At 33.9% G+C, this 17,548-nt stretch overlaps 1 protein-coding gene across 4 annotated transcripts in view; it reads left to right on the plus strand.

The window, feature by feature from the left end:
* LOC126886963 (influenza virus NS1A-binding protein-like) overlaps positions 1-15,598 on the plus strand; it is a 175,434-nt gene extending 159,836 nt beyond the window's left edge. For all 4 annotated transcript variants that reach the window (XM_050654163.1, XM_050654165.1, XM_050654164.1 and 1 more), the window contains 5 exons: positions 6,436-6,593; positions 6,689-6,829; positions 7,727-7,957; positions 10,971-11,315; positions 15,126-15,598. In XM_050654163.1, coding sequence (XP_050510120.1) covers positions 6,436-6,593; positions 6,689-6,829; positions 7,727-7,957; positions 10,971-11,315; positions 15,126-15,376 — 1,126 coding nt within the window. In that variant the 3' untranslated portion in view covers positions 15,377-15,598. The remainder of the gene's footprint in view (positions 1-6,435; positions 6,594-6,688; positions 6,830-7,726; positions 7,958-10,970; positions 11,316-15,125) is intronic.
* The last annotated feature ends 1,950 nt before the right edge of the window (positions 15,599-17,548 follow it).

A 17,548-nucleotide genomic window follows, 5' to 3' on the forward strand; every position in this document is an offset into this window, starting at 1 on the left:
AAATAAAGCTTTTTGCATAGTTAATCGTTTCTGGTAGTTATTTTCCACCCAAGTTCAAAAATTATTATGCAAAACGAATTTTTATAGCAAGTTACTAAGTAAGTTATGACATGGACTCCTTTATGTACAGTTATAAAAAATATACTGCTTTCTTTGGAAATTTTAACTAGATACTATTAAAATAGAAAGTCTACAGTTCACGTACATACCCCTAAGTTGAAGATTGGTTTTGAAATAATGACGGTAACTGTACCTAAAAACTATATAAATTTTAACATTGTGTCATACCACCTTAAACTAATTATTTGGCGACTACATATCATTTAATAATTTATAAGCTTCCAAATTACGCGCATTTAGATCAGTAAATCGCAATTTATTTTGTATAGTGCAGTCACTGAAGGTAAAAATCAACGATTACCTTCAATTTCGGTGAACCTTCATCGATTTTCACGAAAATTGGTCAGTGGTTAGAGGATACGTCAAGAAACAAAGGTGACATGGTACCACCTTGCGCCTTTACCCTGAGGGTGGATACCGCCCCTTCTCGGGGGTGAAAATTATTTTATAAAAAATAAATGCACAAATCAATAAAAGAACAAATTAAAAGCAAAATTTATTATATAAAGTTAATAAAATAAGTCAATACTTTTTAAGTTATTAAAGATCAAAGATTTTAATTATTTGTGAAAAAAATGCATGTTTTGAAAAGGTTTTTTGTAAATCACTGAAAAATTTTAAGTTTTTACAAAAAAGTTAATAGTAGTTTAATTCGTATAGCTTATATTCTAAGAATAAACTCTTAAATCACGCGTCTTTCGATTATAGAGCTACAACCCCTTCGCAAGAAAACGACCCCATATTCCCGGCTTAAGAGAGAGTTGTTCTTAAAATAATTTAAATTAATTATTTGGCGACTACATATCGTTTAATAATTTATGAGCTTGCAAAATATACGCATCTCAATTATTGAATTGCCATTTTCTTTCTATAGTGCAGTCACTGAAGGTAAAAATCAACTAGTACCTTCGATTTCGGTAAATCTCCATTCATTTTCACGAAAATTGGTGAGCGGATTTTGATACTATCAACTTTTTCTGCATCTTATTTTTCATAGGTATTTCTAAGTACTTTGACAAGTATTTAGTACCTAAGTGTTATAAAATGCATCTCTTTCCCGTTATTTAAGCTTGAACCCTTAGATTTTAACAGTCGCGGAAAAAAATATACTTAATTACCAATAACTTACTTTAAATTAACATTAAAGGGTTTTTCAAGTAAGCAATTTATTATATTTTTTATTAGCTTCAATTTTAGTGATGAGAACTTTTTTGTAAAAACTTACAGTTTTTGAGTCATTTATGAAAAATTGCTCTAAAGCATGCATTTTCTTTCCAAAAATTAAAATATTTGATCTTTAATAACTCAAAAAGTATTGATTTATTTTAATCACATTATATAACAAATTTTGCTTACAATTTGTCCCTCTCTCGATTTATGGGGTTATTTTTAATAAAGTAATTTTCACTCCCGAGAAGGTGTGACATATACCCCAGGCTAAAACCCCAAGTTGTTATTGCCAATTCGTGAAAATAAATGGAGATTTACCGAAATCGAAGGTACTAGTTGATTTTTACCTTCAGTGACTGCACTATAGAAAGAAAATGGCAATTCAATAATTGAGATGCGTATATTTTGCAAGCTCATAAATTATTAAACGATATGTAGTCGCCAAATAATTAATTTAAATTATTTTAAGCACAACTTTCTCTTAAGCCGGGAATATGGGGTCGTTTTCTTGCGAAGGGGTTGTAGCTCTATAATCGAAAGACGCGTGATTTAAGAGTTTATTCTTAGAATATAAGCTATACGAATTAAACTACTATTAACTTTTTTGTAAAAACTTAAAGTTTTTCAGTGATTTACAAAAAACCTTTTCAAAACATGCATTTTTTTCACAAATAATTAAAATCTTTGATCTTTAATAACTTAAAAAGTATTGACTTATTTTATTAACTTTATATAATAAATTTTGCTTTTAATTTGTTCTTTTATTGATTTGTGCATTTATTTTTTATAAAATAATTTTCACCCCCGAGAAGGGGCGGTATCCACCCTCAGGGTAAAGGCGCAAGGTGGTACCATGTCACCTTTGTTTCTTGACGTATCCTCTAACTACTGACCAATTTTCGTGAAAATCGATGAAGGTTCACCGAAATTGAAGGTAATCGTTGTTTTTACCTTCAGTGACTGCACTATACAAAATAAATTGCAATTTACTGATCTAAATGCGCGTAATTTGGAAGCTTATAAATTATTAAATGATATGTAGTCGCCAAATAATTAGTTTAACGCATTTTAAATACAACTTTCTCTTAAGCCGGGAAGATAGGGTGGTTTTCTGGCGAAGGGGTTGTAGCTCAATAATCGAAATGCTCTTGATTTAATAGTTTATTCTTAGAGTATATAAGCTATAGGAATTATATTCGCAATACGATATATTTTAAGTTTTCTCAGCATCTTTCTCTTAAGTTAAATCAATTAAAGGGTTGTTTGGGGGTGAAGGGGATGAGCTCAAAAATCGAAACTATATAATTTCAAGAGCTCATAAATAGCTCGTAATTCTGCCGCAAAAACCGATTCAATATTCCTATTTTTAAGTAGTGGGGGGGGCTGACTCAGCCCCCCTCACTAGGGTATTAAATTCCTGCTCAGTGGAACGAGCTCAAAATTTTTAGTTTGCGGAATATGAGAGCTCATAAATAGCTCATAAATCAGGGCTATTTGTTTTTTAATTTTTGCAAGTGGGGGGGGGGGGCAGCTCAACACGGGTCAAATACACTATCAGAAGAGACACCGGAGCATCTGGGCTTAAGGCACGTTATCCACTGGAGTTTCGAGGGTTTTCGGCATTAAATAGATTCAAATGGATTACTCATGGGTTTATGGGGTTGCTGAAGACAAATCCGCCGTCAGAACAAACACCGGAGCACCTGGTGCCTAAGGTTTATCATCTTATGGAGTTTAGAAAAATTTTGGTACTAAATTGATGTAAACGAACTGCTCATGGGTTTTTGGGTTTACCGAATACGAACTGTACTACTGTAAAACCTGTCTGTATCGGCCACTAAAAATGAAAGAACTATTGGCCGATATAGAAAGGTGGCCGGTATTGCCAGTTTTTGTAGTCTACATATAATTGGTTTGGGGAATTTTTTAACTGGCCGTTAGTACAGGTCTCCGGTTTTGGAAGGTGGCCGTTAACACAGGTTTTACTGTATGTTGATCTACTTAATTTTTTTACATGAGTTTTATTATGCGTTGACATTATTAGTGATTATCGTAATCACTAGATACTCCAGAATTCCTCATGTAAGCCATATTGTTGTTCAACAACCTAAAAAACCAAAAAGTAATCCATTTTTTATCAATTTAGTACCGAAAACTCTCGAAACTCCAAAAGATAACGTGCTTTAGGCACCAGGTGCTTCGATGTCTGTTCTGATGCCGTTTTCGTGTTCAGGTACCTGAGAAACCCATGAGTAATCCGTTTTCATCAATTTAGTACCGAAAACACTCGAAACTCCAGAAGATGACCTGCCTTAAGCACCAGATGCTGCGTGGGTTGGGTCTGATGGCATATTCATATTCAGCAACCCCAAAAACTCAAGCGTAAGGCGTTTGCAATAATTTAGTACCGAAAACTATCGAAACTACAGAAGATAACGTGCCTTAGGCACCAGGTGCTCCGGTGTCTGTTCTTATGGCGTATTTATGTTCAGAAACCCAAAAAACCCATGAGTAATCCATTTGCATCAATTAAGTACCGAAAGCCCTCGAACTCCAGAAGATGACGTGCCCTAGGTACCAGGTGCTCTGATGTCTGTTCTGATGACGCAATCGTGTTCAACAACGCCAAAATCCAATCAGTAAGTAATCCGTTTGCATCAATTGAATGCCGAAAACCCTCAGAACTACAGAAGATGACCTGCATTAGGCACCAGGTGCTCCCAGGGTGAGATCGAATGGCGTATTCGCGTTAATCAACCCCAAAAACCTATGAGTAAACCGTTTGCATCAATTTAGTACCGAAGACTCTCGAAGCTCCAGAAAATGACGCCCCTAGCAATAACCTTGGGCACCAGGTTTTCCGGGATTCGGTTCTGATGGCATATTCGTATTTAGCGACCTCAAGTAATCCATTTGCATCAATTTAATGCCGAAATTTCTCGAAACTCCCGAAGATGACGTCCCTTGCAGTGACCCTAGGCACCAGATGCTGCATTTGCATCCATTTTATGCCGAAAATCCTCGAAACTCCAGAATATGACGTGCCCTAGTAGCGATCCTGGTCACCAGCTACTCCGGAGTTCAATTCTGATATCATATTCGTGTTTAGAAACTCTAAAAGCACGTAAGTAATCCGTTTGCATCAATTTAATACCGAAACCCTCGAAACTCCAGAAGATGACGTCCCTTGCAGTGACCTTGGGCACCAGGTGATCGAGAGGTCTGTTCTGATGGCATATTCGTATTTAGCGACCCCTAAAACCTGTAAGTAATCCGTTTGCATCGATTTAATGCCGAAAATCATCGAAACTCCAGAAGATGACGTCTCTTGCCGTGACCTTGGGCACCAAGTGATCCGGGGATCAGTTCTGATTGTGTAATCGTATTCAGTGACCCCAAAAACCCCCCAAATAATAAATGTTGTTCCTTAGTATACTGATTTTGACTTTATTTTTATATTTATGCAATTTTGGATGCATTTTATGCACTTTACAGTGACTTTACGTCATCCTAAACATAATACAAAAAACTGCAAGTCTCTAGGTGCTGTATTTAAAAATTTATTTATTCGGGTGTTTTTAGTGCTAAATGCCCTGGTCTATAAAATTAATACATGTTTATCCTAACACAAGAGTTCACTTCATTTTAAGGAAGATGATTATTATGTGCTGCCAGGTAATTTTATTTAAGGGTAATTTAATAAGTACTTTTGATCTTTTTTCATGGCATATGATTAAATGTTTCTCCTTTATTATTTTGATTTGCCAACAAAAGTTGCACCTTTGAGTCCAAATGCAATGCATTCGCTAAAATTATCAAATAAATACCAATACAGTTAATACAAACTGATAAAAAAAAGGTGTGTTAAAAGTACATAAATGAACCTTAGATAACCTTCACCATCATACATTGGAATGGAAGGACATAGCCAGCTAGGCAAAAACACATACAGGGTTATGATACCAAAAGAAGAAGTATTTAATATTCATCTTCTTTAAAATAAAATGGACTCTTGATTTTTACTGTTGCATCCAATTACAGCACATTTAAAATACGTATTTAAATAAAATAAATATTTAAATTGTTTAGCAAGTTGATTTTTTTTCATTGATATTACAATATGTACTATCTCAGCAGAAAACGATATTTGTGACCGAAAACCTGAACTTTTCTTTATAATACAATAAGTTTGTTCTAGCATGTAGTTTTGTATGGTGTGGCACCAGATATTATACTGCTTTACTGTGCATGTTCAATGCAAAAACTGGTAGCAAACTGATTTTACTAGGACGCTTTTTTATCGGAGAAAATACCAACGTCAAATGTGACTGGTTCATGTTTGTTTTTATTTATAATTTTGACGTTAGATTAGAAATACATATTTCTTATTCACTCCGTGTATGACTAACGCGACACCTAACGTTGTGGCCTGACATTTTTGGCGATCACAATTTGACGCTAAGCATATGATACACATATGACATATTTGATACCATTTTTGATAAAATTTGTTATACAAACAATGCGTTACAAAACTTCGCCAAAATTGTCATATTTCGCCGCTACTGACGCTGGCATAGTAGTTTTGTGTATCCCCAACATAGTCACGCACGGAGTGAATAAGTATCCAAATTTTCAAGATTTATGCTAAATATTGAAAATGAATGTTATAAACGTAAATAATGGTAAATAAGTTAAAACATATTATTTTTAAATAAACCTCAAACAGATAATTTCACTGCGCAAGTCACAAAGTGTCCGAACAAAATCCGCAAACTCTTTTGGCCGTTTTAAGCCAGTTTCCAAATCAAAATTTACATTCGTTAGAACGCTTGACTAGTAGTTTCAAACTAGTAATTTTTGTGCCGTTTGAAACTGATGCTAGAACAGATCTATTATAAACTGCAGTGGAGCAGGATTCGACGGCAGACGTGATACCTTGGCAGTGTGGTGGGGGTACGAGTATGGGTTAGACGTTAGACCAATATCTTATATAGATTTTCCAGCTATACACTGCTTCACATAACTTATTTCAATGTATTAACTTTTTTAAATGTTAATATAGGCGCTCCTTTATATTCTTTTAGTAGATAAGTCATTTTGTAAATTACAAAACAGAGGAATTTACATTTGGATATGTTCTAGGTTAAACACACCTTCTACTCCTTCTCCGGTCCAAACACCAGATGCCAGTAGATCTGCTAGTGAAGACAAACCTGATCTCTATTGTGCGGTAGCTAACATGTTGTGTCATAGGTGTGCTCATGGATGTGGTAATTACAACAATACTCTGATAGTGTGTGGTAAGTGACTTTAACTACTGAACGATCTTTCACAGATGTGAAAAGGTAAATTCAAAACGTCGATTCACTAATATTACTTCTGTTAATGTTTATAGGTGGTTATGATAGGACAGAATGCTTAAGATCTGCAGAACAATACATTCCAGAAACGAATACTTGGAAAAATCTTCCTCCAATGAGAGAAAGCCGGGGTCGTTTCAAAATTGCCGTTCTAGACGACAAAATTTATGCCATAGGTAAGTAACTTCATTTTTTTTTTAATGCAGTATTATCGGAAATAATGGAATCCAAATCGGTAAGCTAATAATAAAAAATCATTAGATTATGTTACATCATCAAAAGCATTATTTTACTAGTTCAATTGTGATTGGATGCACTAGACATGGCAGTCTTTAATTTGTGGGGCTGTAATATTACATGTGGCAATACCGTCGATGTAATATTCGAATATAATTCGATTGCCCATTGTCCGAATTTCTCGATCGACTATGTGGAATAATTATTCTAAGTCGTGGAGGAAATTATTTATTGACAGTAATAAAATAATTTCACTCGACGTAACTTGACATCAACCGTACTAAAGATGTTGATGAGGTAAATGTTCTTAATAGACTCCAACCCCTAATTTATAATGCTCACAATCTACAATTCATCAAAAAGGTTAATAACATTACATAGTAACTAAACCTTTGTACTTTGATGCTTATACAAATATGTATAATTTGAACGAGTCAGTTTTTGCAACAGAATTTAGCAATTGAGTCAATTGTGCAGGAAGTTGAGTTAACTCGTAATTTAACTATATTATCGATATCTATTACAATTATACACACTGAAACTATAAATAATTATGAAGTTACGATTAAGGTGAGATTACAAATTAAGGGAGTCATTTGTGATTGAACAGTCGACCTGTCAAATAGAGGGCCTATTTATAGATATAACAGTGGGCTTATAGCGAGAAGGATACAATTTTAAAGAATTATATTTGATTAAATTAACAAAAATATTTTTTTACGGAAGAGATAAAAGTGGCGCCCACGTTGGGCGCCAATGTCTTAGCTCCGCAACTTTTTGATCATCCCTTGTATATTGAGATGTATATTTACCTCGTATACTATGTTTACCCATAGGTGGTAGTAACGGGACTACGGAATTGGATTCTGTGGAAATGCTTGACTTTTCCGTGGGGAAGTGGGTGAAACTTCCGAGGATGCCTCTCGCCCGAAGCAATCTGGGTGTATGTACGTTGGACAAGAAGATATACTGTATCGGTGGTTGGAATGGACAAGTTGGTATCAAACAGTGCCACGTATACAATCCAGAAACAGCCGCTTGGACCTCCATAGCGTCATTGAATGCAGGTAAGCAGAATCAAATGTTAATGTAGAAAGAATATTTGAAATAATTGGTATAAATGTTAGTAGCAAAATTCAGTAGACATTCAGTGTTGGCTCTTACGGATAATGTAAGTCAAATAGCAGATAACCCTTTAATTTTGCGTGATTTTTTCCCTTAGGCTACGGCTCCACGGGCGAGAAATTGACGCTAGCAGTAGCCGTAAAACGAACTTAAGGTTCCGCGGAACGGAATAGGAATAGCCGAGCTGTATCGACTACAGGACTTGTGCGTAGTCGGTTCAGTTCGGCTATTCCTATTCCGTTCCGTGGAACCTTAAGTTCGTTTTACGGCTACTGCTAGCGTCAGTTTCTGGCCCATGGAACCGTTCGCTTAAGCTACTACTTAGCATGCGATGATAATCCCAGTAGGTAAAGTTTGTTTAGCAGTAAATGGTTGACTTAAATTATTGCGGTCGTAAATATTATTAAATTTATCTGACTTGGCCCATTGTTATAACCGCTCCGGAGCGATAAGCAAACTAGGGAGACAGAGTTGGTCTTTTGACAATTAACACTGACTAGACGGTACTCCTATAATAAAGCAAAGGATCCACAAAATGTACAATAATTACAACGACAAAAACAAAAAAACGGATGTAAATATATTGCTTTGCCTTATATACCTGAAATTAATGTTTTTATATGAGTTTTAAAATAAATTAAATCTATTTTAATTGCTAAGATTATAGAAATACAAACATTCAAACATATTTAAATTTTACCTGATACCGGGCCTTTTTATACTATTATCGGTTAACCCACGTAGTCCAGAGAAATAAGATTTTTCTCGTGACACATCCCCCTCCAGGCCAAAACCAAAATTTTCGAGTAGTATGGACATCTATATTAATAACCTTTATGTTTCCTGCAGCCGATTTTGATTATATACATAGTTATAAACAAATGAAGATCAAAAAACGGTAAATTTTCGCTTTTTTCGTCTATTACTAAAAAGTGAAGCACTCTAAACAAATTTGAGGACAAGGAACTCATAAATCATATAAAAAACTTCCATATAGCGTTCGCTGAATATGTTTATCCAGAACCGTCTTATTACACGGAATGCTGAGACTTCGCGTGCTTAAATTATATTTTAAATTTTAAAGCAATTGGTCAAATAGTTTAAAATTTATTTAATTTGTTTATCCCAAATTCATTTTTTTTTTTGCAACACATAAGTCAGAAAATTATGAGGTTACAGTAATGCTTCGGACAGTTTATGAAAGAAGAACATTTATACTATTAACTTATTTAAAAAAAAAATGACAAAAAGTAATTTTAAACACTGTAAAATTATTTTGCAAAACATGTCAATTTTTTGCTTACTTATAAACAATTAGAATAACTTTTTAACCGTTACCCGTAGGAAAATTATTTTTTCATATTTAGAAAGACTGAATGTTATTAATATTTAGACAGAAAAACAATTGTCCTAGGACAATTAGGGACGAAGTCAGCCCCCCCTTTTTTTTAATTCACATGTTCTTGCAAAATAATTTTGCAATATTTAGAATTATTTTTTGTCACTTTTTTAATACAGTTAATAGTGTAAATCTTCTTTCATAAACTATCCAAAGTACTGTAACTTCATCATTTTCTGACTTATAGTGTTGCAAAAAAAAATTAATTTGGGGTAAACAAATTAAATAACTTTTTAACTATTTGACTAATTACCTTGAAATTTAGGGTGTGATTTAAGCACCAGAAGTCTCAGCATTCCGTGTAATAAGAAGGTTCTAAGTTAATTTTTACGTAAGTTATGAATATTTGTAAAACCTCAAAATTTATTATTTATTTTGCAATTTTCTAAGCAACCAATAAGGATAGACAAATTCAGCGAACGCCATATTGAAGTTTTTTATACGATTTATGAGTTTCTTACTCTCAAATTTGTTTAAAATGCTTAACTTTTTGGTAATAGACGAAAAAAGCGAAAATTTACCGTTTTTTGATCTTCATTTGTTTATAACTAACTATATCATCAAAATCGGCTGCAAGAAACATAATATAGGTTATTATTATATATGTCCATACTACTCAAAAAATTTAGTTTCGGCCTGAAGGGGGTTGTGTCACCAATAGTATATTTTTATTCCTTATTTCTCTAAACTAAGGATGTGTTTGTAGTCCGTACTATTTGAAGTCAACCATTTACTGCTAAACAAACTTTACATATATGAAGTAAGTTTTACATTTTCAATTGACCCATTATTGACTCATTTCCTTATCCAGTAGTTTTACATTTTCGTTACTTTTTTGTCATTTATTATGGTGCCGAGGTAGTTGTAGTACGTCAGTCTTTCTACAGGGGTTTGGTTGATGTAGAGTTGACCTTCTGTTATCTTTTTCTTACTAATGGTCATAGGCCTTGTCTTCTTTACATTTATGTTGAGTCCCTATTGGTGACTGTAATATGTGATTTTGTTCATAAGGACTCGTCTAGGTTGTCCGCAAATGCTATGGTGTCATCTGCATATACCTGATGATATTTAGCCGGTATCCGTTTAGTAGAATAACTTTTTTAGTTACGTGCAAAGCTTCGATAAATATTCTTTCGGAGAAGAGATTAAATATTAGAAGAGGCAAAATACAGCCTTGCCTCACTCCACGCATGATTTTCACATATTCAGTCTGTTCACCTTCAACTCTGAGGTTTGCAATCCGATTCCAGTAAAAGGTTTGTAATTATTTTCAGATATTGGTTGTTAACTCCTGCTTCTTTTAATATTCGGATCATCTTGGCGTGCTGTACTCAATAAAACGCTTTCTCGTAATAACTAGACATGCTTATATGCCGCAATTGAAGTCTCTGCATCTCTGGAATAAGAATTGTATTGAGAACAAAGCCTCTCGTACCAACAGCATTTATGAACCCGAACTGGTTAAGGGAAATTTGACTTTCACATAGCTTGTAAATTCTCTTATGGATTATCAATTTTAGGATTTCGAAACTAAGGCCTATCTTCTTTTTTTGCAGGCCGATATCAAGCTGGTGTCACAGCATATAACAACCTTGTATACGCCATAGGAGGCTCAGACGCATGGAACTGCCTGTCGTCCGTGGAATACTACAACCCGGTAGATAACACTTGGCATTTATCCAAGCCGATCATTACAGCCAGAAGAGGCTGTGGATTGACTGTATTCAACAACAAGATGTACGTCATCGGAGGTTCGGACGGCTCACATTCCTTGAATACGACTGAAATTTTTGATGACGAGACGCAGACTTGGACGTTCGGACCAGCCATGACAACTTCGAGGGCAAATATGGAGGTGGCGGTTGTCGGGGATAGGTTATATGCCGTTGGGGGATTTTCAGGTTAGTAAAATGACACTTTTAATTTAGTATGTAATTAAGTATTTTAAGTAATTCATTCCGGAACAAACTGGCTTCAGACCTGGAGTCGCACAGTGGTTCCAAATGCAGAAAACGTGGTCACGAGGTAAAATAAAACGTCCCTATTTAGAGATTTTCATGTTTACAGTTGTTTTCTCATAATATCGTAGAGTCGTAATACGAAGGTATAAGTATCAAATCGGATCTATTCTTATTTATAACTCCGGGACAAGTGAGCCACATAAGACCTTATTTTTGCCGGCAGTGAAAGTCAAAAAGAACGCGAACATTGAAATCGCTGTAAAACGTTTTGTAGTTTATCAATTTTATTGCTGTAAAAAAATGGGCCTGCTTTCGTTTCCTTAACGTTTGACAAGTCTTTAATTCTCAGTATTTAATTCTCAACGCCCTTATTTCCGTTTTCTCAATCAACAATTTTCTGTTGTCCTGTGCTCTCCTCCAACGGTAATTCATCTTTCGAAGAATTCTTCGTAGCAAGTCTTCTGATGCTTTAATGTCCAAATCTTTTTCAATTTTGTTTTTTAACTTATCAACCTTTTCATTGCTGACGAAATATGCCTAACGCGACCTGGTGCTAACTCGATTTTTCGCTGCATTTACCAGGGTTGTTTCGTTTTAAACATTTTGTTTTAAACAACTGTTTTCTCTTTCTCTCGTTCCATCCCTCCTTGTGGAGTATTGGGCGCTTATGCGTTTCTTGGCCAAAAGTGTAAGATTGCTGTCTGGCCGGGACAGCGCACCTTCTTTTGTTTTTATTCTCTGGATAAGTTGTGAACTAATTCCCTCCACTCTCTTCTATCTTTTGCTCTCTTTTTGACTTCGCCCCATCTTAGTCCAATTTTTTCGTGTTCTCTCGTTGTTGTTCTTTTCCAGCTGTTGTCTGGTCTGCCCCTCTTTCTTTTCCCCTCTGGTTGGTATTCAAGTGCTTGTCTTGCTATGCTGCTTTGGTCTTTACTCTGCTTCAATTTTGTTTTTTAACTTATCAACCCTTTCATTGCTGACGAAATATGCCTAACGCGACCTGGTGCTAACTCGATTTTTCGCTGCATTTACAGTTGAGTCCGGGAATCTTTACCCGTGCGTCATCATTTAAAGCATACGAAATAAGTCGATGATAAGTCGGAAATTGAAATTTACTAAACGCAACAGCAAGTCCCTTACTGTCACTTGCTGTTGCGTTTAGTAAATTTCAATTTTCGACTTATTTCGTATGCTTTAAATGATGACGCACGGGTACAGATTCCCGGACTCAACTGTACCGGGGTTGTTTCGTTTTAAACATTTTGTTTTAAACAACTGTTTTAAACATATGTACAGTCGGAAAAATGAAAGAATACCCATGAACGATCACATCAATCACTTATTTTGTATTTGCTGTCTTTTTCTATAAATAACAAACGTTTATTATAGAAAAAGACAGCAAATACAAAATAAGTGATTTGTGTGATCGTTCATGGGTGTTCTTTCATTTTTCCGACTGTATATATTTAAAACACTTTTTGCTTAAAACAGTTTAAAACATGTTTAAAACACTTAAATTAAACAAGCGTTTTTTTCATTGTCTTGATTAAAATAATCAATAAATAGGAAAAAATTCTCAAATATGTACATTATAAAAACTTTTCAACATACATTTTATTTATTAATAACCGGAACTTAACAAAAATTGGAAAATTTAAAACATTTTTCATACAAGAGTTAATAAATTTCTCAAAACTGTTCCAGTCTCACAGTAATCATGTAATATAAAATTATCAGTAGTAATTGCACAAGAGCTCTAAAATTATTGAATTTTTCCCGAGTGACACTTTGACAGTTTTAATTTCAAGAGCCTAAGGCGAGTGAAATTATGTCAAAAGTGTCACGAGGGCAAAAATGCTATATTAATTTTAGAGATCGAGTGCAATTTGTTGCGATTATTTCATGAATAAAACTGTTCAAAACCAAAATTTTATTGAAATTTATTTATGTAAGTACAAATTAGTACAATTAAACACAAAGTTGTTATAAATATGTATTTGACTCTTGAAAGTCATCACTTTTATAATTTTTAAAACATTTGTCATTAATGTCACTGAATGTATTTTTTCGTAGCAACGAAGGGCATCTGACGTAATATACTTAACGACGGGCAATTATCAAAAATTATCGATTTAATTTGGATTTCTGTAGCTTTCTATTGGTCAGAATCTCCTATGAATGAAATAATCAATCTGATATCTGATCAGTCACGTCATCACTGATGCAATTAAGCTCTTTAAAAATTGAAACCAACATTGCCTAGCCGATTACGTAGTTTGGAATGACAAACCGTATGTTGAGGAGAAGAGTCTTTCTGTGTTTGCTGACAATGTATTAGCTGTGTGGAGCTGTTGAGCAAGTTGCAATGCTGTAGTATTTATATTTTTCATATAATGCTACCAAGTCTCTGGTACATATTACATTCTCGATTAAATGTTTAGATAATGTAGATGGTTTAAAGGGTACACACTTTGCCTAGTAATTAATAATAATTGACAATGCTCCTGGATGATAATTTATAATGGATGGATGGTAAGTTTATTTCCACTAAAGCGCTTATCAAGCAAATTTGACAAAAATTGAGCTGGTATCAAAGCCATTTCCATACGCTCCTTCGTATCATGTATAAAAATTCGCCATTTGCATGTTTCAAAAAAATACTAAACACTACAAAATAACTTACAGTAGACGTTCTTGCAATAATAGCTAACTTGCAATGCAAATTTATAAATAGTAAGTCTCGGGTTCTCCCAGGCGATAGCTCCTAATTGCAATTGGTTTTCTTATCTATTATGTTAAAGAAAAGTTAAAATCAAAATTATTAATATTATGCTTAAGAAAATATGATTTAAACAATGTTTTTTTCTAAGTTTTCTTTGTTCAAAACATACAATTTAAAATAAAAAAACGCATGTTTTAAACAAAAAAAATGTTAAAAATAAAAAAACATATGTTTTAAACATGTTTTATTTGTTTGAAACATAAAATTTAAAAACAAATAAAACATGTTTAAAACAAGAAAAAAAAACGTTTAAAACAAAAAAACCATGTGTTTTGTTTTGTATAAAATTAAAAAAAAAAACATGTTTTTTTCAACCCTAGCATTTACATTGTAGTGATTGGTCGAGATTGCTCATACATAATATTATGAATCTAAACTGACGTTATAAAACACTTTTATCTACATACTCAATACAAAGACAACTTGTTTCAGTCAAAGTCAAACAAATTAATATTAACCTCTAAACTAATATTGTGCATATCTTTATATGGCTCATTAAGCCGTCATGCGCTTATTTTAGCGCGTCTAATTCTTATTTTTTAATCACATAGAACTTACAAAAATGAAAAAACTTGAATTCTTGTAGTGAGGTACCTTTTAAGTTGCTTATCCCGTCCAGTCCACATAGAACTTAAAAATGAAAAAATATGTTCATACGTTTTCTTTTGGGTTCTACTATTTAAGTTATAGGCTCTTATCGTGCCTAAAATGATTAGCAAATTTCACCTATACCAGCTTTTAGTCTATTAACTAAAAAATGTTAAAAAATTTGTAAAAAGTTGTAAAAAAGGGTTAAATCTACGGAAAATGTCAGTTGGTAGTTCAGATTTCTTTCCTAGATGGCGCTAGGATAAACTGCGTGTCTGCGTGACGTGGCCTCTTACCCTTTTATTAGATTAGATTTGAAAAAGCATTTATTCATTATATTTAGAAAGTATTATAATGTTTTTGCTTTCCTTTATATATAGGTAAGACATTCCTGAACACGATAGAATACTTGGACCTAAATTCGAACGAGTGGACCACATTTGTACCAAAAGGCACCTGTGAATTTCTGAACAGGAGGAAACCAAGGAGCCGCAAGAACTCCAGAAAGAGCATGTCAGAGGACAAGAAATCGCTAAACTCCCCCAGTACACCATCAGACATAATGGAAAACCCCATGGTCTCCCATGCGATCCAGCTATCAATGGAAGAAGCAGTTATTGACAATTCGTAAAAAATTAGATAATATATATCTTATATTATATCTTTAATCATCAGTATACATCTGATAGGTATATATTTAATCCAGAATAAGTATTATATTCATGTTGTACTGAAGAATAACTCAGCTTCATCTTCATTGATTATATTTTTTTAAGAAAAATTTCTAAAATATCAAATTGCTTTCTTTTAGGAAGTATGTAGTATTTTAGTTTTAATAAATTGATTATTAAGGCGTTGTTCAATTTAATAAGTTCCTTTGATATGCGGAGTTTCAGTTTCACATTTTTATGTACTTTTAATGTGTCCTAAATATATATTATGAATTAGAAAAATAATAAATCTTTTCTATTTTTATTCTTCTCGCTATCGGTCTTTTTTGGGGCACCTGTGAGCGGCAACAAAAAAAGGTTGAAAATCTTCAAAATATTCTTTATGACAGAAGCTTTACTTTGAACCCTTTAAAATAAACTCTTCTACCCTTTGAAAATACTCAGGAAACTCTCAGGACATGAGTTCTAAGTCCGGTCTGTTCGCTTGCCGAATATTTTGCTCCCATGTAGCTGAATAGCAGCCATGTAACGAAGATCGACGACAAACTCAATCAAATCATGAATATTATCAGTGAATTTATAAAAAGTAGGTAAAGCTACTCCTGCCTCCCTCACATTTCACCTCCAGACATCCGTAGACAAGAAAGTCTGCTAAGGGAATCCAGCAATTATAAATATGTACCTATGTGCTTACGAATGCTTACTAAGGAATTAAAATGCTTTGAGTGAAAAGCTCTAGCCGTACTAGATCATCCTATCACTATTCAAATGGAGACTTAGCTAGATACAATCATACAACTGCAGAGAACCTCTCCAAACCATTGTGATATTCCCTAACGACATACTCTGTCTGATATAGTTGTTACATTATATCTTTGCACAAACGTCATGATTCACTTGCTCATTTGCAAACAAGTTAAATCCATAGAGGTATATATTAACATAGAGTGAGCCTACCTTCCGCGCTTCCTGACAAGATCTCATGGACTGGTTTGAGGCATCTCTTTCTAACACATTGTATCGAGAAACTAAGATGACATTAAGTGTGAGTATAGGTACGGAAGGGAAGGACAACTGTCGCAGCTTTATTATGCGTAAGGGTGAAACAGCACTAATCCAAATAAAAAAGATGGTGTCGTCACTTCGCTCTGAATGACACTCCCTCTAATCTAATATATAACTCTATGGTTAAATCAAAACATTAAGTGAAACGTACCTTGATATGTACTGCCAATGTAATAACAATTTGTAGGTTAGAAAATATTAGTTGTCTTATTAGAGTAAAAAATAAATATTTACCGGAAGTAAACAAATTAAGAGAGAAACAGTTGGTCGTTCTGACAATTATGTTTGAAAATAAAAATTACAATGACATATACAAAAACTGAAAGTTTAAATAATATGAAAAACCAAATAAACAATAAATGCAAATAAACCTATAAATACAACAAATGCGCTAAAGTCACTGTCACTAAAAATTATAAACGTCAAAATTCATAGTAAATAAGGTATCAAAGACATCCTGTATTGTTTATCCTTGTTTGACTTATTGTGGTTTCTATGGACAAGCGGCTTAATTTTGCGATACGAGTTTCTGTGGGTAAAAAGGAGACCTAACATAAAAAGTAATTCGTGAATAATTTCATGCATGTGCAAAGATATAATTGAAAAACTATAACATGGTCGGCTTCTTCCATGCCATAGATACTTCACTGAAGTATATTAATGATCTCAACAAAAAAATATAACTATGAATAACCCTAACTATAAATAGGTCATGCATATGCATATTGGCAATGATAGAAGAGAAGAGATAAGAAACTCAATTGGTAATTTATGAAAAAAAAGTAAAGGAAAGGTAGATAAGAAAAAAGAACTGTGATAGCCGAAAAGAATAGACGACTGCAGTGACAGATGACATTTTGACAGTTACGAAAAAGAAGAACTGTGACAGCCGATAAGAAAAGACGACATTTTGACAGATTAGAAATAAAAACTGTGACAGCCGAGAAGAAGAAGAGTGCGGCCATCTTTGAAGGCGTGGCATATGGGGTCAGAGCGGGAATGGAAGGAGGTAGTCCAAGTAACCCATACTCTGCTTATGACTTCTGAGAGTAACGATTCTCTTAAAA

This window comes from Diabrotica virgifera, chromosome 6 (assembly GCF_917563875.1).
Source record: "Diabrotica virgifera virgifera chromosome 6, PGI_DIABVI_V3a".
Taxonomy (NCBI): domain Eukaryota; kingdom Metazoa; phylum Arthropoda; class Insecta; order Coleoptera; family Chrysomelidae; genus Diabrotica; species Diabrotica virgifera.